The sequence below is a fragment of the Astatotilapia calliptera genome, chromosome 8, assembly GCF_964374335.1.
Source record: "Astatotilapia calliptera chromosome 8, fAstCal68.1, whole genome shotgun sequence".
Taxonomy (NCBI): Eukaryota; Metazoa; Chordata; class Actinopteri; order Cichliformes; family Cichlidae; genus Astatotilapia; species Astatotilapia calliptera.
The window spans coordinates 2,965,688-2,992,845 of NC_137429.1; the positions used below are offsets into that span (position 1 = coordinate 2,965,688).

The 27,158-nt window shown below is 41.2% G+C and overlaps 1 protein-coding gene across 1 annotated transcript in view; it reads right to left on the reverse strand.

Moving 5' to 3' along the window:
- aatkb (apoptosis-associated tyrosine kinase b) overlaps positions 1–27,158 on the reverse strand; it is a 70,476-nt gene that overhangs the window by 30,574 nt on the left and 12,744 nt on the right. Inside the window, exon 2 of the mRNA XM_026177844.2 lies at positions 2,504–2,637. Coding sequence (XP_026033629.1) covers positions 2,504–2,637 — 134 coding nt within the window. The remainder of the gene's footprint in view (positions 1–2,503; positions 2,638–27,158) is intronic.

Here is a 27,158-nt window from a genome sequence, read left to right on the forward strand (position 1 = left end):
CATCATGCATTTAGTGCTGAAGAAAGAACAGGATGTTATGCAATATGACTAGAAACATTGCTGCAATCAGACATTCCTGATCCAGAGTGAGAGGAAGTGGTGAAAAAAAAGGAGATGAGAAGAGACCTAAAGGCGAACATGTCTCATTATTAAAACAATCTTACATGTCCCTGCCTCTGTGAGGAAAGGTTATCTGGCAGGCCTAATCACACTCATTCAACAGCTTCACAGTAGCATAAATGATTCTGCAATTTCCTCTAAAGCGCCTTGAATTATATTAATTCCTTACACAATGATGCAACATAAATTAATAAAGTAAAGAATTAATCATTAATATGGAGCACAGTAGAGGCTTGCTGTGGGAGACCAAAGAGAATGCCGTATTAACAAAGCAAAGAAATTAATTATTTTTAAAAAATATTTGTTTTCCTGTGAAAAAAAAAAATACAAAAACTTTTGCACCCACATTTTGAAAAAGGTGCAAATAGGATATTTTAGAATTTTTTGCATAAGTGTTAGTTAAAGCTAACATGCTAAACCTGGACTGTGAACATGCTATTAGGTGAAAGGAAATGATTACCAAGTAATTTTTAGCCAATGAGAAGAGGCCATGTCTTCACTAATCATGGTGATGTCAGTGTAATGCTACAGTCACAGTAGAGAAAACAGGGTCCAGTCTGTTTAATGTGCTCGGTAAAAATTGCAAATCTGTTTCCATTTATTGTAAATCGGACTTATATCAAACAGGAATTTAAATTAACTGCTTACATTCAGAGTCCAGCCAGAACCCGGACTGGACTCCAGGTAGGTGATGTAGGTGCTGTAGGACAGCAAGTTAACTAAAACATTACATACTTTCTTGGCAACCTTGCTTTCATATAGGAACCAGTATAAAACCAGTTGCCAACTAGTTGAGCCGAGTCTGCAGACAAGCTGCCCTTGTTGGCAAAGACTGGCTCAGATTGATCGCTCCATGTTTGGCAATCTATGTGTTTATAAACTGGATGACATTATTTGCAAATCATGTCATCATGTCTGAGAGCGACTGCACTCAGTTGACTGTTTGTAGACAGGCTGCCTCTCACCAGGTGACCTGGGGAATCCCCTTACAATCAAAAGAGGTGGAGGGTCTTGCCTGCTCCACTTCTGGGAGAACAGCTGTTCTCTGCCACTAGTTGCAGTCATAGAAAGTGAAACAATTTGCATTACTCATACATGTATTTCTGAGTTGATGTTCATTGTTTTAAATGATCATGTGTAGAACTTAGCAGAACAGTCATGATCAAGAATCATCATCTGCCTCCACCTGACCCCATCCCAGCAATCTTCTGTGTTGCACCAACCCTCTGCACATCCTCCTTCATCTGCATCTACTGTACAAACCTCCTCTGTGTTCTCTTTTCCTCCTGCCTGGTAGCTTCATCTTCAGCATCCTTTGTCTAATCTATCCACTATCCCTCCACGACACATGTCCAATCCATTTCAGCCTTGCCTCGGTCAAAACTCATGGACTACACATAAGAGGTGGTGAGAATGACGATGAATGCAAGTACTCTGCTGGCTAACTTTGGGCCCTGATTGCATGGATTTTAATGTGGCATGAACCAACCACTAAGCATTGCTGCTGACCAAGTAGACTATCCCCTCTCCCCCACCCCCATTTCAAATAGGAAGTGAACTCCCTGATGAGTCGTGGCAGAGCACTGCTGGTTGGCTGTTAGGTGAGATGTTTTAAGGCATGTCCAGCTGGGAGGAGACAGTGGGCAGATCCGAAAGTTTAACTTCGTTTCAAACAGTTTCCTTGTGGATTTTGTTATTTTCTATTTAATTTTCTGTTAAATGTTTAAGTCTATCTTACAGTTTTCAGTTAAATAACAACCTCCCTCTGTTTCTTGTTATTTTCTTGCTGGTGAGACTGTCCAGAGGAAAAATACAGAGATGAAGGCACCTGCTACGACCTGTGAGTGCACATACTGCAGGTTTTCATTCAAACCCTGATTGTAAACAACCATATACTTGTTTACAGCACAGCTGCAAAAGGATACTCAGCTCACAATAAAACAGAATAACTGCAGATAAGGGCACATATTCAAGTATTTTTGTACACACCATCTTCCTTGTTCCTTGTCCTATTTTCTCGGGTGCCATGACCCATTTCAGCGTTTTGCTCAGAAACGGGGTCTACATCAGCCACAAGACGGTTCTGAAAAGCTGCAGGCCTCCGACCACTCCACAGACACGGACAATACCACCTCTGTGTGCTATTTATCCTTCTTTCCACTTCAATATGAGTATAAGTGGGTGAAGACAGTATGTGCCGATAATGGTCATCTAAAAACAAACTGTGAGGAATGTTCTGCTTTTAGGCCATTTGCAGTAACACTTATGGGCAGGGAAAGCAAGCATGCACATCTCTATGCAAGAGTCCAACTCATGCTTTAATTTTTGACTCTATGCCTCAGATGTAATCATATTTCACATGGAAGCAGATGGAGAGGCGCACCTTGAAGCCAATCTTGCCCTTCTTGCAGCAGAGGCAGGCCAGCATGAGGAAGACGAAGGTGAAGAGACCCGAGAACGAGATGGCCACCACAGCCAGGGATGATGACCAGGACAGTTCACTCAGTGGAGCGCCATCTGCAGGACACAGAGTGACAGAACGAGAGTGTTAGCAGTGGGATGAGATTCAAGTGATCAAATTGTACATTAAAGCATCTTATTAAGGCACAAAAGCATGCAATGACATTAAGGCCTTTTCATTGCATTTCTTTCTTGTGATATCTCATATTTTCATTTACAAGTCAAATGCTTGATTCATTGCCTAAAGTCGTGTTTTTGATGGAAATTAAATTCTCGGAAACATTATAGTCTTCTAGCAGTTACCCAGAACCACATTACACCTCTGCACAGTACAATGCCGAAATGAAAGGTTGTGGAATTTGCTTTTTTATTACATTTTGTATATACGATACAGACATTTGATGGTGATTTGAAAAAAGAAATGACACTGGCTAACTTTAATTTGTTGTAACCAAATAAAAAGGATGTTTTTGTATAATAAGATTCAGGGGGATGAGTTGAAGCGTTATTATTTTGCTTTACTGCAGTGCCCTAGAAACAAGCTCATACTGCAACAACCTCTGCCTGATGTGCATTTTTATGATGGTTTTCTATTCTGTCCTATTCAAAGTCTGCTGCTAAGACTAAATGGAGTTATCATGGAAATACAACCTGATCATTTCCAAAAAAATGGAAGTCTTTGGGACATCAACATGAACAACTGGAAACATGGTCATACAATTCACAAGTTCTAATGTCACGCAGAGCTTCATGGATTCGCTCCTAATCAGCTCTCCAGAAACGCAGTCTGTTCATAACAAATAGTGCCTGTCATAGACCCAGGTCATCACACTCCTGCAGGCTGCCCTGAAAGTAACTCAAATAATGAGCAAATAATGAGATCAAGCCCTTCAAAAATTCATTATACAAAGGAAGTACATGTACTCAAACACTGTACTTGCATTTCACAGTCAGATATTTTCATTTTTACTCTCCTATACATTTATTTGTTTATGTAATATACTAATTATTCTGTAGATTCTAATCAGCATGTAATATGTATGTAATATTTTATATAACAATAAAACTGCATTGGTACAGTAAATTCGGGCCTACCTTTACCAGCTTGTCATAAACATGTATTTTAATCAATGTCCTGTTTTGCAGAATGAGCATTGTTACTTTTCTCTGTGTTTGTGTGTCATCTGTGTTTTAGAAATGCAGCAGCAGTAACAATAAAAAAGACAGAAAACACCAACAAAATTAATCAAAGAGTGTGTTTGTCTGAGACTATTTGGGACACGCTGCTAATTGGCTAAGCTCATCTCAAAGTCTTGTATGTTACACGTAATTATCACACTCCAATTATTTAGCATGTCGAGGACAGATGTATGTTTTTGTGGTTTCCATCACATTCATTGAAACCTGCATAACTTTGTGGACCCTCTAAACATTCCCTGTTAGTGTTGGTGTTGGTGCAGCAGAAGTGGAGCCTGCACTTCATCCTTGATGAGAGATTTCCTTGCTTTCTGCGAGTCATAAAGATTTTTTAAAAAAAGAACATTTTTCTGGATAAAAGCCAGAAGATAATGTCTGTCCTGCATCGCTGACTTTTGAATATTAGCAAAATTGAGCAAATGAAAATGTGGGACACTGTCTCAGGATGTGGGACAGGCCTACCAGGCATACAAATCCTCTGCAGTCCCACATTAAGTCAAACACTGAACAACCATGTGGGATATTTTACAGAGAGTCTTCAATTTTTATCTTTCCAACTTGGAAGCTAAAGTTTGTTTTTTAGTCTTATGTTATAGTTGTATGTAGTTCCTTTTCTCCTCTCACAACACCTGTAAAAAATGCTAACTACCACATCAGCTTCTTTCCTGTTTGGTAATCATAGCATGGGTTTCAGGGAGCTTTTATACATGTGTTCACTCTGGTAAAGTGAACACACGTTCACACTACAATCAGCCTTACAATAAATGCTTTTCACACACAATATCATAGCATGCACAACAAAGCAGAAATTAAAAAGGACTGAAAAAGCAGATCACCACACTGATGGCACCCTGTGAGGCACTTTGGAATTGAGGAAGATGATAAGCACCTTCGCTCTCCTAAATTCACAGTTTTTCAGTCTTAGAAATCTCGACAACCAACCCGGTGGTATAATTAAAAATGAGATCCAAATGTAATCATGTTACAATATTAATGAAGCTGATTTATAATATTTACACACTCCAATCCTGGCTCAGAAACCCAGTGCTGCTCTCTCGTGAGGTATTTTCTTCAGTCTCTCTCTAAAAGCAAAGCTTCAGTGGCTTGAATTATCCTCCATGTGGGCTTCGTGCATCCTGTCCAATCTCATAAATAAAATCTTGTTCCCAGTTTGCCCAGTTTGGGCAGTAGAGCATTTTTCCCCCCTCGTTTTCCGACAGCTTCCGAAATGCAACCGTTACCAGGGAAACAGATTGGAAGGACGGCCAGGCAGGATTGCCTTCAGCTGTAAATCTCTCACACCAGTTCCTGCCAACACCAGTGCCACCCAGCTCCACACACACACATATATACATAATAAACAGAGCACACAGAGTCATTTCTGCTGCCAGTTTGTGCTGATCCTCTGAAAGCTGGTGCAACTGGCTCTCAGTGAGTATTGGGCTCTTAGTATAATTGGACAGAGAGGGAGCACTGTTGTTTGGGAGGCTGGCCGGCAGAAAGAAGGAAGAGAGCATGCAAATTTAACAGTTAAATACAGGATTAGCTGGCCAGCTCAGGGGATTTTGGAAGTCAGCCTCTGAATTTGAATTTTACAGATTTTTTTTAATAAAACTGGAAAAATAAAACAGTGGTCCCTTAACAGTGAAGCATGATGCCGTCGAGTGGGAGGAAGAGGTGAAAAAGTCAGCTTTCTAAAATTAGTCAATATCCATTTAGCGCTTAGCGATACTACACAAGAAGATTTACATTCAGTTACCTTTATTGTCAGGGGGATAATTACAGAGCACAGACGCACAGCCCAAGTCTGTCGTGGTTTATTTAAAACTCTCTTGCTGACAAATTCACACACCATGTATATTAATATCTGAGGACTACAAACAGCCTATTTGCCAGAAAAATTAATACATGGCATTTAAACCCCGCTGGTGCATTTTCATTACGAGCCCATGTAAAACTATTATGCATTTCTTTCTACACGTACAAAGCATTGTTATCTGGTGCAATTTTGTATTTGTGCTATCCTATATTATTGCTTCATTTTTGCCAAAAAAGCACACATAAGCTGTCTTCATTACAAAGTCAACACCATCCAACTGCTCCAAGTATTCACAAGAGTGTCACATGTGCATTAAACAGTTGTAGAAAATGGACACCTAAACTTGTACAGTTGTTAAAGATCCACCGATTTATATTTGGACGCTTGGCTCTGTTCACAGCACAGAACAGAGCAGGCATCACCAAAAACAGAGGTGAGCAACTCACCTGGACAGGGTAAAGCACCTCAAGCTAGCTAGCATCATAGGTTTGCATAGGTAATTCATTTTTAGGGTAGTGGGTGATTCAAATCATACCTGGGACATTTGGGAAGTGAAGTATTTGTATTCTCTAAAGCTGTTCTTGTGTTTGACTTCCTGCGGCCCTCATCTGCTCTGTGCAGCTGGAGGTGACCTCCTTAAAAAATTCATCTGACACTATTTTAAGCAATGCAGAGCAGAGAGCTGCTTCTCGTGTGGCTGGTTGAATGTCAAACATTGTCTTGAGTGTTTGGGAAGGTAATTGATGCAACTAATGTATTCCCAGAGTATAACATATACCTACATATAGCAAATTTATGAAGCATTATTTTTAAAAAATGCAAATTAAAGTGTGCCATAGTGGGATTGTGTAGAAATACGGAGGAAAGTGTTACCATCTTATGTCTAAGCTTTTTCCAGTGGAAAAATGAAGGTAGACTCTGAAAAAAGCTTAGACAGCAGTTAGCAAAGCTGCTATATCTGCAGAGAGTGCAGGAGGAAAAAGAGAGAAAGGCTAGTGATAATATATTGGTGCAGTCATGCGATGCTGTTCAGACCTGTAAATGTTATGTGACAGGTAATGCTTGAGTCTGTCTTTGTAACGGTCCAGAATATAAAAGAAATGCCTTGTTTTTGTCTCTTCTTCACCAGCTGTGTAAAATCAATGCTATTGACCACTAATTCTAATGACATAGAGAAGATTCATTCTCTTGCTAACTGTAATGAGACAAGAGGGACAAAAGTTTAGTACTTAAGGTCAGTTAGTTTACTTGGATAGGCCCCTCAGGGAACTTCACTAAGCACACTCCAACATAGAGTGAACAAGTAAGAAGGTGCACTCACATTTTAGTGGATGTTGCATTTTTTTCTCTCACTTTACTAGTACTGCCTGCAGCCTGAGCACCATATAGCTCTCAGCTAGTCAGAGGTGGTAGCCATTTTTAGCCTCCCTTGGCAGAACGCTGAAGCACATCTTGATGACTAAATGATGAAACGAGTGCGAGCATGAGGAGACGAGGTGAGGGCAGAAAGAATCTGAGAAAGACGAAAAGAGCTGTGTACTCTGCAGCTTCTCCCACGAGAGAAACTCATCAGTACTCCACACAGAAATGAGCTGAGGAGCAGCAGCTCGAAGTCTAACGGAGAGCAGACAGAGGCAGAAACTGCAGTGTGTTAAAAAACGGAGTCTATCTGACAGCCTCACGTGTTTGTTCTGCCTTCACAGAGACGGAGCTGAGTGAAAACCCACTCGGGATATTTTTCCAGCTTAATGAGTTTCCCGCATTATATCCATGACACCGACTGATTTCCAGAAAACCCCAGCACCACAAAACCCTCTGAGCTCTGCATTGCTGCAATATCAAATGCTAGCAATAGTTCAAAAAGTTGCACTGAAGCAGAGACTTCACATTTCGAGAAAGAGATAAATTAGCCATTCTTTTGAGATTTGAAAATGAATATTAAACTACTGTAATTTCTGCAAGCTAAAAATGAAGTCAGAGCCAGCAGGTGATTAGCTTAGCTTAGCCACCACAGGTTGCCTGGCAACATCATGGTGATGACAAAGCACCAACCAAAAACGTGTCCACCAAGCATAATTTGTCCTTTTAACATTTGTGTTTTCATCAGAATAATCTAACCGAGATATGATGATAGAATAATTTCATGGCTGGTAGGCCATATTTACATTTAGTCATATCAACCTTTCCATCCAAAGCCTTGCAGGGAAATGAGCAAGGGTGTTTCCTAAAATGTCAAACTATTTCTTTGAGGAACGCCACAGCGGCCAAGAACAAGTATAAGTTATATTGCTGAAAGTGAAAGCGCTCGGTGAAATGACCTCTTGTACTAAAAGCCCTTCAAGGGTCCAAAAGTTCTCACCAACTCCATGTGCATGATGCAGTTTTATGTGCTTTATAAATAAAACTGCCAATGTCATTGCAAAAAAAAGGACCTGAGGATAGTTTTGGTTTCCATCCTTCATAACTATTGCTAACTATCGCTAGCTTGATTGACAGGTGTGTTGCTGCTGTAGGTGCCAGGTGTCTGTTGGACTTCACTGTCTGTGCTTTTTAGAGCATTTAAGCAAAATTCTATGACTAAAAATTTGACATCAGGACACCAGTTAGCTACCATGTAGGGAAAAACACGTATTCCCCTGGTTGATGAGAGGTTGCTGGCTGTCAGTAGGTGAAATCAGTTTCAAAAAAACGTTGCACCAAAAACTTCCTCGTGATTTCTTTGATCACTAGCAGTGATCAGCAGCAGTACTTTGGCTGGAAAACACAAATTTACCCGCAAATATTTGCTAACCAACCAGTGAGCAACAGTGAAGCTTGAAGTGCAATGCAAACCGAAAACAGAGTCCGTTTACGTTTTTCATGAAATCAACACACAAAAGAAATGGATTTTGAGTGATTTAGCTAATAACTTGAAGCTTATGTGTAAGTTCAATAAGGAAGGTCTGTAATCACTCATCTGCCTGCTTTCCTGGCTGTTTGGCTGCTAGTCTGTTCTTTACATCACTTCCACTTTCCCACTCTGTCAAACTCAATACTGACATCATTACTCTAGTCTAATCATCTTCTTGCTTGCCTCCGCAGGCTCCATTCTGTGCGCTTTAACTCTTAGAGCTCTTTGATTATTTTTCCTTTAAGACTGTCCTTCATGCAATCCACCCCCTCCCTCATTGCTGCGTTAGAGGTCCATCTTCATCTTTACCAGCTCCAGCATCTAGACTCCAGAGGCGTCCGGAGGGGTCCTATCACCACTTGGATTTGATTCTGCCATCTTGCATCACTGGAGTTTAATCACCAAATACATTAATTAATTTCTCTGTCATAGTAAACCACGATTAATTCTCTCAAATGTTGCCTCCTATTCGAACTGTCTTCAACATATAAATAAATGAATCCACATGGCAGGAGCCCAAACACAAGATTTCAGGTTTCAAAACAGAAACCAGTGGGTGACATCATTTTGGATGCAGCCTGGGGGTTTCATTCTTACTGACACACAGCAAAGCTGGTATTTTCCATACACCACAACCAACAAGCAACTCAGCTCCGTCAGCTCTGAGTCACCATGCTGGTGTGACTCGTCTTGTCAGATGCACTAAAGTGAAGCAGGGGTAGATCAGTCATTTCGATCAGAGCGGAGCGGACAGCCTCTGTGTCAAGTTTCATCTCCGAGCCTCGTCAACATAATACCATGGCTATCAGCCTGGATGGGGTGACCCATTATGTCATTAACTCTGCAGGTGTTAAGAGCATGAAACAAAAGCTCTTCATCAAACACAATTTCACTTGTATTATTACATTACAGGCATTTTTTTCTAGACCTAATTTAGCTCTCAGTGTGTCACTCCTTTTAAGCCTACTCCCTCTTTGATAGCCGACTTTATGCAGTCGCTGACAGGGACACTATTCACTGCCTGAGGTAAAGCCAGAATAGTTGCAGCTCTGCTCTGGCTCTCAGCCTGAGCTGGCCGCTCACATCCATCTGAGAGCGATCAGCAGGAAGTATATCCTGGGGAATGCTGACACCCTTCACCCATCATCGGGCCTGTTACTGTCCACGACAAAGCTAAATTATCTAAAGCTCAGCAGAGAGAAAGGTGAGATCACCTGAAGGGCTGGAAAAAGGCCAGAGCAAAGATTTAGCACTGTAATCCCAATTAAGGCTGATAGAGGGAGAGTGAAAAGAGATGAGGAATAAAGATATTCATTCCAGAAAGCCGGGCAGGATGGTCTTTTTGACATTTTAATCAGTAATCATCAGGCTTTCCAAAGGACAAAATATCTGAAAATCACTTGAGGTCACAGAGCCTTCAATGAAAAGAAATGAAAGGTCACGCGCAAACTCCATGTTTAAGATAAGAACATGGAAACCAGATCGAGGTTCAAGGAGCTTTCTGAGCTATATGCAAATGTGGCCGATAGCATCTTCAAAAGGTCACCGTTCTACACATACTACATCAGTCTGGACACAACTGAACTTTATTAAAATGTTACATCACGCATGGATGTAAATTGTATGCCAACTGAAAAATAACTTTTCCTCTCTGTGACTGTCAGCATTTCATACCGACCACATGTCATACCGAGGTCTAAAAGAACCCGACAAGGCTAAAATCACTGTAGTGTGGTAGATGTGGATCACACCTACAACAGCTATATTTCACAATCAGATAGCCAAACATCACTTACACAGACTGTTCAGATTCAGAATACTTTATTAATCCCTAAGGATATTTTGTAAAATAACTTCCCAGCCCAGATGGTACTCAAAACCACAATCCCTGGTTAGGGAGGCCAGTGCCTTATCCATTAGGCCACTGGGGCTGTATTACCAGATAATAATTTTTTACAATATAAATTAAAAATGTATGTGCCATTTCATAAACTATGTCTCTTGGAAGTTGCATGATGACCTTACTTATACGAGACTCCTTACAGCCAAAACTTATTGTTCCCACATGCTTGACTGGCGTGATGGGGCAGTGGTCAGCTCTGCTGCCTCCTCGGGGTTTGAATATGCTGGACTGAGTTTTTAGAGGTGCTGTAATAGGGGAGTGTATTTTCACTAGTTTCATAAAGAAATAAAGGGAAATAAAAATCTTTTTCTGAATGTCTTTTCAAGAAAATGGTTTGCTGTCTTTCACACCACATCTCAACATCAGTTCAGTGAGGTATTGCTGGACTGAGTTTTTAGAGGTGCTGTAATAGGGGAGTGTATTTTCACTAGTTTCATAAAGAAATAAAGGGAAATAAAAATCTTTTTCTGAATGTCTTTTCAAGAAAATGGTTTGCTGTCTTTCACACCACATCTCAACATCAGTTCAGTGAGGTATTGCTGGACTGTTTGGCACGTAATGACTGCCAGCTAAATACAGTGACAGTCAAACATGAGAAAATGCCAAATGAGTGATGTTTGCAACCCACAGAAGTAAAATAACCACAACAGACAACAAATCAGCTTAAAAATGTTGAGGATTGATGTTTTCCCCACCGTGTGACCTCATTTGTCTTCTATCATGAGCTTTGTTGGCCATGTTTCTACATCATCTGCCTTAAAGTCCTGTAAAGGCTAACAGGTCCTGACATTTTAAATTTTTTTTTTGGTTTGGCTTTTTTTGTTTATACTGACTTTGGGTTCGCCAGAATAAGACTCAGCACCAGAAAGCACAGACACTTGCTTCCAAGAAACTCATTCTATGGTACTGACCACTGTGTAGAGTCCCAAAGAATGAGTTTCTTCGCTGGACCCATCCTTAAAGATAAAACACTCACGTATCTGGAGAAATCTTGGAGTAAAGCAGCTCCTTCTTCAATTCAAGTCACCAGCTGTGGTGGTACAAGAATGTAAACTGGGTGCTTCGTATCTCACCTTTGGAAGATTTCCAGCCACACCCACATGGGAGGAGATCTTGGGATAGTCCCAGAGCTCCCTGAAGAGATTATATAACTAATAGGGCCTGGAGGTACCTCAAGCTCCGCTAAGATGAACTGGAAAATGTTTCTGGGAAAAACAGTCTAAAGTCTAAGTCTAAAATGGGAGTGGGAGAAAACTGGAGATGGATGCATGGATGGATTTTTCTCCCTCTGCACCACCTAAACCGGTCATGGCTTCCCCTCCCTGAGCTCTGCAGGAGGTTTCTTTATGTTAAAAGGGACTTTTTGTTGCCTTGAGGCGACTGTTGCTGTGATTTGGCACCGTATAAATAAAACTGAATTGGATGGATTGAAATCACCACTAAGTTTTCATGATTCAAATGATTCTTATGCATATCCTACAATACACAATGGAAATATATAATTAATTGATAGAAGTTTAGATATTAGATTATTATTAGAATCAATAAAAACACTTTAATCATTCCACATTTTGCACACACATGAGCTTCATTAATATAAGTTTTAAATCTCCTACAGTCTGCAGTAATCAGAAACAGAAAAGCCCTTAATTAATATCTTATGAGCAATCTGAGGAGCACGAGCAACCATTACTTTTCACTTTTGTCTGGTTAAGCAGCCTTCAGGGTCTTTACTGCATAAAAAATACTGTATTTATTTCATGCACATCACACCTAAAATAGTCTTGTGAATTCTAAATAAATTCATAAGAAACACATCAATCTCCACTGCAGACAACAGGAATGGGGATCAGAAGTTAAGGAATGGATACAGTCAGTAGAAGCTCCTGAATGTATGAGTGTCTGTGTGCCAAACTGGTGACAGAGACGAAGCTTCTGCTCTTACAGCCAACACGGCCACTTTATCAAAAATGCTGGTGCTAGTGAATTAAGTCTTAGAGAAACCCCTCTTCTGTCTTCTGCTACCCTGCAAAACTCCTGCTGACATCATTCGGTACATCCATGTTTACCGAGAGCAAGATGGCACCAGGAAGAGTCATTATTAAAGAAAAAACAACAACAGAGGAGAGGTATGGTGACAGGAGGCAAAACAGATGGGTGGTGGGAGGGTTATAGATAGTTAAACAGGAACATTTGGGGCAAACACATGTGAACTGTGTGAAGCCGATGATCTGGTCATGAACAATCTGCGTTGGGGGACAAATACGAAACCAATCTGCTGTACATCTGCTGGCACACACTTCTGCTTCTGGTCATTCTTCATACTGACAGAGCGACATGTAGAAAAAGGCAGAAAGACAACAACAGTGATGCAGGTTTAGTTTCTCATCACCAACGTGAATGTAAACAGGACCAAATGCTAGCAAACAGCTGCTGGAATTTCTCACTCAAGAGCACGCTCAGAAAAATAAAATCAAATGGTTTCCATGGTGACTTCTTCCCCTGAAATCCCTTTCAGACTTATTCAAATGCCCTCATAATCCTCACAGATGCCTTGCCAAAACACAGAACAACTTGCCCTGACAGCAGAAAGAAAATTAACCTTTCACGCTCTCTTCTATAAAACCGTCTTACATTTCGACACAATGCAGGCGACAAGCATTCTTCACATTTGCTCTCAAACAATAGAAACAAAAGAGCAAATTAACAGTAGAAGTAGGAAACATATGAGGCAGTAGGTCTGTTACCACAGCAGAGATTTACAACAGTTTCAGGTGTGTGGAAGCAGGCATGTGACTTTACTTGTTTTTATGGTATCGATATAAATAAGTGTGCTTTTTTTCTTTTACCCCTAGAATACAGAATAAATTCACTTATGGCGTCACTTATAGAGTCAAAGTAGGACAGCAACCTCATTGAGACCTTGGAGGGGAAAAAGAAAGACTGAGCGTGCAGCACCTTCAGCCTCTGAGAAACCTTTTCTGATTACAAGATGTTTGCACAGGTTGCCTGGCAATTTGTCTCCAAACAATCGCTGTCTTACACTAATAGTTGTTTCCCTTTTTGTATTACACTAACTCTTTTTCACGTCCAATATAAAGCATGATTATTAAACATGATCACATGTTTGTGTGTCTCTCATCCGCCCCTTTTAAGTGACTCTCAAAGATGAGGAGACTTGTACTTCCCTCACTGACAGTGGAAGACTGTTCCAGAAGCTCACTCCCTGATATGACAGAGCATCTGTGAAAAGGTGCCAGTTCACAATCACCTCTAACAGTGGATCGAGTCAGTCGAGACCCGGCAACACTGCTAAACTTTTGTTTAATAAAATCACTCATTGGTGGAGGCGCCAGACCATGTATAACTTTGTATATTAGACAGGAAGATTTAAATAATATAATATACAACAGTGATATGAAAAAGGTTTTTTATCTAATATTTTCAATGCTCTTTTGTAGCACACTTCAATTGGCCCAATAGCAGCAAAGCTCATATAGGACCAACTTGTAATACAGTATTCAATATGAGCCAGTATCATAGAGTGCAGGAATGTAATCGCTGCTGTGTCTGTTAATGATGTGCAGATATGTCTAAAGTTCTGTATATTAACATTTACAGTTTTCACTACTTTTTTAACGTGTTTTTAAAGGATAATTTTGAGTCTAGTAGCACTCCCAAATACTCAAATTCCTCAACATTAATTAGTTCTTGTGCACCCAGGCAAACTTTTACTGCAGCCGCGGTTGTTTTAGGTTTACTAAAAAACATTGATATGGTCTTTTTAACATTAAGGCACAGGCATGAGTCAATCAGCCATTTTTGTAAATCATGTAATGCCAATGAAAGCCGATGGGCTGCATCAGCAGCAGTTTTGGCTTGTGTAAAAATTACCGTATCATCAGCATACATAATCGTGTCCACATTTTTGCACACATTGGGCAAGTCATTTACATAAAGTGAAAATAACAGGGGGCCTAGAATTGAACCCTGAGGGACACCTTGCGCACAGTAAAGATAGGGTGACTTGCTATTCTTTATTTGCACGCATTGTTTTCTATCTGATTGATAAGACTGTATCCATTTAACGGTGTGATTACTAAAGTTAAATGTTGACAGTCTAGACAAGAGCTTAAGATGATTCACAGTGTCAAACGCACGCTTGAAATCAAGAAAAACAGCCGCAACATAACTGCTTTTGTCTAAGTAAGATTTCACTCTCTCAACAAAAACACAGACAGCCATTTCAGTTGAATGAAGAGTGAGAAATCCGAATTTCAACTTGACATCCTGTGTATGCTGGGTTTTAAAATACTGTCGTTCACAGCTGTATATCCTGCTCAGGTCAGTTGATCAGCAGCTTGTAGCAGTTCCTATTGTAGCTCCTCGGCTTTCTCAGTTGCAGCTCTGGAACTTTGGAACAACCTCCTCCTCCAAATTAGGTCATCCAAATATTCAAATCCCAGCTGAAAATTCCCAATTGTTATTGATGTTGTTTGTTTTACTGTTTATGTTTTTAACTTTTAAAAACTTTTATTTGACTAATGTTTGAATTGTTTTTCATATTTTTAAATGGCTTAAATGATTTGCAATACACAAACAACTCAAGCTCCACCCCCCCCACCCCCACCCCCCCACCCCCCCATAATAAGCAGATGTATAAGCAGATGGATGGATGGATGGATGGATGGATGGAGTAAATTGTTGTCATGCAGTCTGTTTAATGTTGTGTATAAATGAATAAAGTAAAAAGATTTGCTTCTAGGAGGACTTGGACATTAGCACTGGGAGCAAACTGAAAAACAAGTGGGATACATCCTGGACAGGTTTTGAATCCATTACAGAGCTAATGCATAGAGTCAGACAACCATTCACCCTCACATCCAGACCGACAGCTTATTGATCACCACTGAAATGTAGGCAGGCACAGGGAGAACGTGTCAGTTTAGTTGCTGTTTCAAGCCTAGAATCTTCTTTCTGTGGGGCCACTCTACCACCGTCCAAAAATCATCTGTCTAAAATTTTAAGTCATCTCTGAAAAGCTCTGCAGGATTTTGAGGCACTCTTTATCCAAAGAAGGGGAAGCTGTCGCCGTGACTCACTGTAACACAGCCTCAGGACCCGTTTTGTCAGGAAGGACTCAAACCTTGCTTTGATTTTTAAAAAGTTCATGTGCTATTGTTTCTCCCACCTACTCTTACTTTTCACAGCTAAACTCAACTTCTCCCGGCCCACTGGATTTCCGCCTATTGAAATCACTGTTAATAAGTGCAGTGCATTTCTAGCTCATTAACAAGTTGATATCAGCAAACTGCAGAGACCATGTAGCTCCTTCTGAATTGGCTGAATCAACTGTATTAATGTTGGTAATTTAATTTACCAGGATGTCTGAGGACAGGTGGTTCTTCCTCAGAGTCCTCAAGAAGAAGAGGCGCTGGTGAGCCTTCTTGACCAGCTTGGAGCAGTTGGTCGTCCAGGTGAGATCCTCGGAGATGTGGACTCCCAGGAACTTGAAGCTGCTCACACGCTCCACAGCCGTCCCCTTAATGTGGATGGGTGGATGTGGGTCAGCATTCCTCCTGTAGTCCACGATGAGCTCCTTGGTCTTCTCGGTGTTAAGCAGCAGGTTGTTTTCTGTCGCACCACTCAGCCAGACGATCCACCTCCCCCCTGTAGGCGGCCTCATCGTTGTCACTGATGAGGCCAATCACCGTGGTGTCATCTGCAAACTTAATGATGGTGTTGGAACCATCAGCAGGTCTGCAGTCGTGGGTGAAGAGGGAGTAGAGGAAAGGGCTCATCACACAGCCCAACGCACAGCAATTCTGGACGAATAATCCGGTTAAAAGTAGATAAAAAAACGCTAAATAGCAGATTCTGGAGAGACACTGAGCCTCGCGTTGTTCACGCGCCGCCATCTGGCTATAATAATGAGCTCTTCCAGCAAATTCCCCACTGCCGGTAAGTTTGACATTTTTGTAAGCGTTCAGCAGTCAGTGTGTTGCATTAAATTCGCTACATGTCTGCTTTAATGAAGTTACGATTTTCACTTCAACTCTCACTGTCACTCAACTCCCTCTCATTCCCATGTACAGTGCAGTGCCAGTTTGTCAAAAGCAGGGAAAACTCCAGAGCTAAGAAAATGAACAACAGTGCAGGACGACAAATCCTGTCTTCAAGGGTTCTGGTCTGGTGTTACGCTTCTGTTTAGGTGGAAGGGAGTGCAAAAGGATGTAACCAGACGTCATTGGTTAAAGGTATTATTTATTAATGCAAACTCAGACAAGAACAAGACACCAAAACCTGAATGTAAAGTACTCCGGGGTGAACAACAGTCTGGAATAATATGGAGGAGGATTTGGAAAGATGCACAAATAGAAATCAGTTTAAATAAAAAACCAAACAAACAGGAATTGCTCAGCAGTTTCTTTTTGATGTGAATATGATGGCTTTCAGGGTTTTTTTTCAGTGGCCGGACACAGCTGGCACATCAACGGGCCACACCATGGATTCAGCCAATCAGAAGGGGACTCGTCAGGCGAGAGCTGTAATATATGGCCAAGCATACGTGTGAGGAATTGGAAGTAAGACTGTTCTTGATGAGTGGATGATGAATAAACACCAGGTTCTTCTCTTCAGCTCTCCACATTCATGCATGGAGTCCCACTGAAACTATTTTCTCCAACACTTTCTGTTCTTGCAGAGGACTGGGGGTGGGGGGTGGGGGGGTTCTGTGATCCATCACGTCACAGACACACGGATAGTGGCCATCTCCAGCTGACTCACAGCCCTCTTTCCCAGGATTAAAACCCATCCTCTAACCCCTTCTTCTTCAGTATCACGACTGTTTCTCAGGAAGTGTAATCTTTTTCCTGCCTCTTTCCACAGATAAGAGCAACACTCCATCAGCGGGTGCCCTCATTCCCAAATGTATGCTCTTTTTTTTTTTTTGCAAAGTCATGCAGGCTGCTCTCCAGAATTTATGGGATGCTTTCAAAAAATACTCCCCACTTTCATTTCCTCTCCCGAAGCCTTTCACTGTCATTCAAACTAAGACCCTCGAGTGGAGTCACAGAACAATTACACTGTACGGACACATAGGATATGGAGGATTAGCTATTCATATCACGCGGGAGTCGGGTCTGCCTTCCCTACATATAAGCAGGCGGCCCACGTACTGTAACCTAATTACACAGGAAGCTGTAATTCGGAGCTGCTAACCACAAAACACATCTCCCCGGAGCAGCCATATTATCTCTGCTCAGCAACCCTGTACAAATAGGAGAATAGTCCTCCGGATCACCCGCGTCGGCACTTCTGCCTGCAGGAGTTTATTTATTTCAGTGTGTGCATGAATGCGATGTCTACCTGATTTCCCCTGCCCTGCTGTGGCAGAACTACACTTCAGTATGCTGAACGTGTCGTCGGCTGTCTGACAGCCTCCACCTGAGGCTCTGCTCCCGTTTCCCTCCCCTGATAACGCGCTGCCCAGAAACACCACAGTCTCGTCTGGTTTATTCAGCACAGAGCTCTCTGGAGGGCCGGATGGGAACATCGGCAGGATGTCCAGCAGTGGTACATAGTTTCCTCCACCTTTCTCCTTCACACTTTTTTTCTCTTTTGTTTACTTTCATTTGGTTTTGTTTTCTTTTTCATTTTCACCAGCCTTTCGTTTCTTCCTGTTTATTCCATTTCAAGTCCTGTTTCTCTTGTTCTTTGTTCTTATTTTCCTTGTTTTCCCCTTTCTTTCCTTTTCTTGACTTTGTGTATTCCTTTCTTTCCCTTCTTTCTTCCTTGTCTGTCCTTGTCCTTCATTTTTCCTCATTTTTCTCTTCCTGTTGTTCAACAGTTTCTTCTCTTTCTTTACCAAATTCTCTATTTTTCCCCTTTTAACACCAGATTTTCCCTTTTTCCATAATATCTTCGATTTCCTGTCTTCGTCTGGTACTTTTTCCTCTTTCTTTCCCATCTTTTGTCTGCACTTTCTCCTACCTGACCTTTCTGTCTCATTTTACTCCTCTTGATTCTTTTCTGTCTTATTTTCCCTCATTCTTTTCTACCAATTCCTTCTTTATTTATTTCTTACTCGTTGACTTTCTTTCCATTATCTTTTCTTACATTTCAAATGAAATGCTCTCACACTCACATGCTGAGGCATTTATCTGAAAGTGTGCCCCATGGTACGCTCTCTGTGTGTGTTTGTGATCTTTTAAAGGTCACAGCAGTGTAAAAACCAGCAGTGCAGTCCCTCCCTCTGACCTCCCATCATGACAAACATGAATGTCACTCCTTTGTTTGCCTTCGTCTTCTCTGCTCTTTTTTCTCCATCATAACACATCGCTGTCCCTTGGGATGATGGGATATTGTTGTACGTGTATGTGTGGGTGCCTTGCACTGAAAACAGCCGGAGCATGGTTATTTTACTCTGTGTGGGGATAAACAGCAGTTGTATTGTTCTCTGTGGGTTTTGCTTTGTCACAGAGAGGAGAAACAGACAGCCCGCTGCGAGGATTTGAATGTTAGTAAAAAAAAAAAAAAAACTCACACTCAAGGGCAGATAATGTGGCTGTGTCGGCTGATAATGTGACACATGGATGTGAATATTAATGAAATGTGCTCTGAAGATAATGGTTAAAATGTTTTTGACATCTGTGCCATCACTGCATTTGACATTCATGGCCTAACGGTGCATTACCCCTCAACAGGAAGCTTTGCTTTCAGTGAGGAGACAGACGCTGGTGGATAATGCTGCCCGACCTCACCAGGAAAAAGACAATACTCGCTGATTTTTGAAGGGCAAAAAAGCGTCTCTGGTTATAAATGCTATTTCTCGCAGCAGTGTGAGTAAGTGCGTGAAAATGTCCTTTTCAGAAAAGCGCTGGCACATGGTGAGGAACAAAATGGAGAGAAATTTGACTTCTAACATTACTGAAAGGTCTATTTTGACTTAAATCAGAGTATGACTGGAAAACTAATTAAGTGGTTTTCGTATCTAAGCCACCTGCCAACCACTGGTGCCAAGAAAAACTTCACCCATAGACAGTAAAGATAGACGTGGCCATCATGATGTCACCCACTAATTCCTGAATTCCCAAAATGAGTGTTTCTACCATCGCCATCTTGGATGGTTTTAGAGCCACCCAGTGGTCAGTTAGCAGGTTTTTGAAGACAAGTCATGGTAATCTGTTAGCGACCAAAGCAATCACATGAAGGTTTTTAGTGCAACACCCTCTTTGTGACTGATTTTACCCAGTAACAACCAGCAGCTACTCGGCAACTGACCGAGGGCTACATATTTTTCCCTTGATACCAGAGGCTGTCGGAGAGCGCCGACGTCCTGTCTCTAGACCTGTGGGCCTGATAGTCCTAACCTAACAGTCAAAGACACCATCGAGTAAACACAAACGCTATCAGACCTGAAGGCTCAGTGTAGAAATGCTTAAAACATGCATTCTTTCAAATCACCAGCAGCAGGAGACACTCAAGGTTACCTCCAAACGCAGTTTGTCAGTCACTACCTCAGTAACGTTGCTAGGGTTGCAAAAATGTCATAGTAGTCACACAAGTATCCATCCATTACCACAAACTGGATGAGTTATGGCACCCTCTGATTCTGGATTCTGCATTTTGAAGCCTCGGTGGAATCCTTTCGGCTGCCTCCGGGTTTGTTTTCTGCAGCTAGAAGTGACCGTCATTTGATGAGAGGATGGAGCGGTGAATTATCAGCTAATGCTAGCTGAGTCACAAACCGTACAGGTGCAATGCAGAGCCGATTATCTAATTATTGAAAAGTAACAGACTGAAAAAATACTGGGCTTCACTCATCATATCTGATGCACAATTCAGTTAAAATGTTCTAAGAAAAAAAAAAAGCTCCAAAACCACAAGCACAGTGGAGAGGTCAAGTTTAGGGACTAGATTTAGCATAATGCAAATGGATGAATTATGGATCCAGAGTGAACATTAACCCTAAAGTCATTTTTTACTATTAAAAAGAATTAGCTGAAGAATGATCTCCAAGACTGACGCAGAGAATCTTAGTAAAAAAATAAACCGCTGTCTCTTTCCTGATTTGCATTTAATTTGTTTATAAGTATTCAGCACACAGTCTCAGTGAGTTCATTTGTCAAGATGTTCACTTGAGAAGATTATTCGGTGTGATACGTTGTAAAATCCTGACATTTATCAAGCCCTCGCAGCTTGGAGAGCAGCACAGAAGAAGGGCACGATGGGTCTTTGGAGTGTGCAGTTCATGTGCAGCTGAGCTCCGAGTGCAGCGAAGCATGGAAACACAACAAGGCCTCACGTAGATGACTGTTATGTATGCACACACAGGCACCATTAAAAGTGAAGACGTCTGGTAAATTGAACCGTGGTACGCAGGAATGTCGGAAACGTGCTGGAACATTAGATGGTTCACCTGAGCGACCCTGGTGAGCATGTGAGCAGAGCATGAACATGTCCTGCTGTTAGTGGTTCTTATGTGGATGAATCATCACAGTTGGTGAGACTTAATGGAGCAGAGAAGATAAAAACCATCATAACAGGCTGTGGAGCTGAGGCATCCCTCTATGCCTACTTACTCCTCTGGTCCTCCATCTACTTCTTTAATCTCCGACTTCCTCCTTCCTCCTCACTATTCTCTCCCAGGAGCCTTCCTACACTTCCCAAAAACTCCCCTGTTTGCTTTTTCGTCTCCCACTCGCTCACAGGTTTCTCTCCCTTCTCTGTCTCTCTCCTGTCATCTCCTCTTGTGTGTGGATGAGAAGCCACTGAAGCAGAATGAATCTCCTCTTCTTGCTCTCGGCTGCTGCACGTGCTCAGATATGACATCACATCTCAGATGCAACACGGGGGCTATTACATAACACACACATATACTTCAAATTTATAAAGAGGTATTTTATATTACTGTGAGATATAAAAATATCATAGTTTACAGCGGTGCATTCCTGCAGGTATTAAACAGCATATAATTTATTATATAAATGTATTTTACAGTTTTATCCTACGTCTTATTCATGTCGACAATATTTAATAACACCAGTGCCCACTCAGCTCCATTAGGTTTTTATGACATGTTGCAACCAGAAGTTTTTTAAAATGATAAAAATGAAAAACTTAACCAAGACCTACACACTCAACACCAAACAGCTGCAACAGTGAGCATCATGGTGGAGGATATTTTTATCTTAGGATTTGGTGGAGACCGAACAAGAGTAACAAGGATTTGTTTAGTGGCCAAATGAAGCTTAATGTGTGCCAGATGTGTGTTGTGACTTTTTTAAGCGGTTTAAAAAGCGTTATTGATATTTATCATACATTTGTGCTTCAGCTTGTATAACCATGTAACTGTCCACTCTGAGACAGTAAAATAAAAACAATAAAGCACAAAGAAGCCACTGTATGATACTGCAGACCAGTGGTTGTTGGAAATACAGCACAAGGAAGCACCACCTGATGACACTACGGTGAACTACTCCATCACAGGGTAGCCTGTCACAATTGTATCTCCTTTAGAGGATTATATTAAATGTTTAAATGGGACGTACGTTACAAACTTCCTTCACAGTCATCTTCCCTTTACAGCTGCTACTTCATTATAAATGCCCTTTGCCCGTTTGGAAGATTTGACTCATAACTTTAAAGCAATAATAATAATTTAAACCCAGCAGCAGAGCAGGGGAAGATACAGTTTGTGCTGCAGGATGCATTTTTATTTCAATGAGGAAAAAATACTTTTGCGGTATAACAACATGTTCTTTTATGATATTTTTCCATTTTCTGTCACTTATTATGGCGCTAACTGTTTAATGTTTTCCTTTTACAACAGGAAGCTAATTCCTCCATATAGATAGAAACTATTTAGCCTTGACTACATGTGATATTTACAGAACTGATGTCACTTCAGTTTAGGTTGATCACTTCTGATTTGTTTCTTTAATTTTGAGTTTAGGGTTTTACAAGTTTAGATTGTACTGCATCCGTTGCCTTTGTGCGTTATTTTCTTGTGCTAGCCTGGCTGGTCACTGTGAACTGTTATTTTCCCTCAAAACATTTTCATTCAGCTTCATTGCACTTCTTGTTTTTTAAACCTGGTTTACCTGCAGTAGGCGTATGCCCCACAGTTTGAGAGTCACTGGGTTAACTGGTCATCCTAAACCGCCTCTCTGTGTGTTCGCCCCGTGATGGACTGGCAACATGTACCCTGACACTCTCCAAATGACAGCTGGGATAGGCTCCAACACCCTCAGAAATCTAAAGCTGAATAAGCTATTAGGATAGATTTCCTTTGTTTTAATCAGTCAAACCAACAAGCAAACACACAAAAAGTGAAATCAAATGGCTAAAAACACAAAGTGGAGATGAGGAAATTCCTGTCAGGAAAACTACAATTCTTAGAAAAGGAAAGAACAATCGGTTTGAATCCAAGAGTTAAATATATGACACTCATTACTGCAGACATTAAAAAGCTGACTTGCAAATTCCGATCCATCAGGAGTGTTTAAATGTGGTGGCATTTTTCTCCTTCTCTCTTGGACATCTGCATTAAAGCACCTTTTAGTTAATCAAGTGTCCTCACTTTGAAAGAGCACAGAGGCTGTGGAGCATCTCTTCACAGACTGCAGCATCTTTTCAAGTATTAATGAGAGATGCAGGCTGGGTTTGTGATATGCGTCTGCCATGATTATGCGTGATCACAGGCAGCGGACACGCTCTAAAGTGCCCCCCCCCCCATGTTGTGCGCAGGTTTCCAAGCATGGTTGCCATGGAAATGCTTTTAGTATACCAGGCTGCCTCATTTTAGTGTGTTGCAGCTTGTGAAGTGCGTTGATGGCTGGGAACATTATGTCTTTAAAGTGCTTTTACAAAGAGATGGGACCAGAATTAGAACTTCCTGTTTGGAACTAGAATAAGAACAGGTATGGAATTTTATGAGAGCAGAGGAAGCTTTATATAACTCAGTTACATGAAACAAGGACCAGCTGAACTTGTATGATAAGGCTTTAGGTAAGTCCGCTATCTCTGTCCATCCTTGTGAGTGCATGTGTGAATAGACACACATATGGCACCTACCCAAACCACTGAATTCAGGTGTTTCAATCACTTCCATGTCCACATGTATATACAATCAAGTGCCCATGTATGCAGACCGCTTCTACAAACGTTTGTAAAAGAATAGTTCACTCTCCTCACTACTAAATATTCCTCAGTCAACTGTTATTGAGATTATAGCAAAGTGGAAGTGGACAGTGAGGTGCATAGTGAGCATGCATCGCCAACTTTCTGCAGAATCAGTCGCTACAGATTTCCAAACTTCATGTAGCCTTCAGATTACCTCAAGAGTTGTGCATAAAGAGGTTCATTGAATGGGTTTCCATGGCAACCAGCTGCATCCAAGTGAAGGGGGGGATTACGATGTGGAGTTGTTTTCAGGAGTTAGTCTCGTCCTCTTAGTTCCAGTGTAAGGAACTCTTAATGCTGCATTTTGGACAACTTAATGCTCCCAACTTTGTGGGAACAGTTTGGAGCCGACCTCTTCTTTTCCCAACATGACTGCACCACTATGCAGAGCAAGGTCCATAAAAATGAGCCATGGATGAGCAGGTTTGGTGTTAAAGTCTTGTTCTCCATCTGATAGAACGGATGAATTAGAGCGGATACTGTGCACCAGAACTTCTCATCCAACATCAGTGTCTGACTTTACAAATGTGCTTCTGGAAGAATGGTCAAAAAATCCCATAAACAGTCCTAACCCTCACGGAAAGCAGAGGAGATGAAGCTATTATAGCCACAAAGAATTGTCCAACATCACATGTGGATGTTGGCCAAACCCTGTGGATTAACAATGGGATGTTGTTCAAGTTCATATCCATGTGAAGAGCATGTGAATAATATAGCGTACGTGCAGGTCTCTCATCAGGACGAGTTCTGTCACATGCCAGGCAGTGGTTACTTTATTCCTTTTACTTGAGATATCATTACATGCTGCAAAAAAAAAAAAACTGACGAGTTACTGAGGGGCAGATCAGAATAAAAAGTTCCCAATTATCACATCACCAAGGAGAAGTGCATGAATAACACAGAATCAAGTACAGCAGATAATGATGAGTTACTTGGAGACGGAGCGAAACTATGAATAAATAATTAGGTGAGGGGTAGTTCATAAATATCTGTGAGACAGAGTTGACTTTCTTCATGTAACTTGTTCCTGATCTAAACCACCACTGAGGGCTGAGCAGCACAAACCACACATCCTTAATCAACAATGGCTCTGGTGCCTTTGCATCCCTTTAATTGTGCCTCTGTGGTCTCTTGAAATTTCTTTTGTTCATTTTGGATTTGTTTTTGAATATTTTTGTCTCTTGGTGGTTTGTTGGAACTTCATTGCAGTCATTTTGTGGTATTAATGGTTTGAGTATAAACTGCATGGCACTTCAACCATATTTCACACACATTGTAAGCTTTTTATTCATGTCACTTTATAGTATTCAATTTAAATCCTGCAGGGGCCTCAAAACAACTCGATCATTCAACGTGTTCTCATCCCAGGGTGTAAAAACCTTTCATGTCAGATAAAGACATATGTTTGTCTTGATCAGTCCTTATTATGGGATGAAATGTGTTCTTTTTCACTCACTGTGTTTATACAACACTACATTTAATCATTTCTTACTTTTACCTTCTGCCTTTCTTCTCGACGTAGGTCAAGGTGCTGAAAAATAATTTGTCTTTTGAAAAGACTGAATCTGAGTAAAATGAACAAATAACTCAGGCCTCACAACATTAACCTTGTGTGTCAGGAACCCGTCTCGTTATTGCTGTAACCCAGTGTGTCTGGGCAGTGACAACAGTGCCTCTGACATCCTGATGTTATTTAATGAGCCGTGAATGGGAAGAAATGAGCTGGGTCATTACTTTTTTATAGCTGCATTTGATATTATCACATTCAAAGTACAAAGTTTCACTATGATTTCACTATGAAATACAGAAATGAATAAATTTATTATAGTTACCTATTGATTTATTGAAATAGCCTCCCATTCATTCTATAGTAACTCAACATAGACTAGACAACAGACTCAGACTTCAGTTTTTGCTGAGGAATGACTCATCTGTAGCTGATGCAGGCACTTTCCAATTCATGGCTCGCTCGGTCCTCACTCATTACTTACATTTCTCTGAACCACTTTTTTTTCCTCTCCTCTACCTGCCATTTTCTTCTCTTTATTCCTTTGCATTGTTTTCAGCTTATCGTACCACTACTGGGGTAAAGTGAAAGAGGAAAATGAAATCAAAGGTGTGCCGTGTATCTCAGGGCCTGCTGGCTCCAGACTCGGCGTGGCTGTGATCAGGGAATACTGATCCACACTGAAGTCGCTGATGTTCTAAATATTGGATGAGCTCATCTGTGACTGAGAAGAGGAAGGGGCAACGGCCAAAACACCATGAATTGGAGCAAATGCTGTCACACAAAATGCGAACGCTAACACATCCACCCACGCAGCAACTACACAGATGCTCTTTTTCTTTTAGTCTCTATTCACGTTGAAAATAATACTCTATATGTGTACAGACAAGCTTACTGCCACCGCTTGGATGCTTTCTGAATGTGTAATGAATGTATATGTAAATTAGCATCCTTCACTCCTCATTGTCACTCCTTATCATAACATGAACAGCCAAACTCCTCCAAGTGCGACGCCTTCACGTGTGGCGGCTGTCGGCTCACGTGCAAACTACTCAGGAGCAAATGTGAGTGAGAGAGCAAGCAGATACAGATTTATAGATAGAGAGAAAAGAGAGAGAGAGAGTTTTTATTCTTTCTCAGATGCTGATTGGTAAAAAGGGCTCTGAAAACGCTGAATTAACCTGTGATGAATGGCAGTGCTGAGCCAGGAAGATGTGTTTCCATGGAGATGGTTTGATGGAGTATCTGCAGTCTAACAGCTACTGATGCAGATGGTGGTTTAAAAAGCTGTGTGGGTGGTGAGTGGCGCTGACCTCACAGGTCAACTGCCATGCAGACCTACCATGTGTCAAAGTGGACCCTTCAGGAAGAACTAAATGACATAAATAAGTCCTCCATGTTCTAGAGCAGGTCTCACACGTGGAGTAAAGCAGGCTTTTTTGTTGCTCAGTGGTTTAACTTCATCAAAAGTCCTTTGAGAAGGAAGTCTTATCACTCAGAAGCAATCTTTGAAATGCCTTCAGACAGTTATTTGATCATTTTAAGGCTAAAAGAATGGCAGAGAGCGCCAACATTACTTTCTATGGCCTTGCAGGGATTACTTTGTTTTGTAGGTAGTTACACAATCTGTGTTTCCCTTAATGACAAGCCAGCAGGACTGGGGGAAATAACAGTTTGGCATTTGAAGGTTAAATTGAATCCCGAGAAGTAAAAGGCTAACTATAAATGAACTTTTTTTGATTTTCCAAAGAATAAGCTCCTCTGGTCAGCATGATGCTGAATAACAGCTCTAGATAAATCCTGACAACTGCCTCCTCTGGGGCATTTCCAGAGTCCATGAGTGGGGTATCAGCTTCCATGTCTAAAGATATGCAGTTACTGTGTTTGGTTAACTGGTGATAAACTGGCCATAGGTTTGGATTTAAGTGTGAACAGCTGTCTGTTTCTTCATGCTAGTCCTGTGGCAGATTGGCGACCTGTCCCGGGTGTACCTCGCCCTATGGGATAGGCTCCAGCCCACCCATGACTCTGAATTGGATAAGTGGAAGAGGATGGATGGATGCTATCAACTTATTTA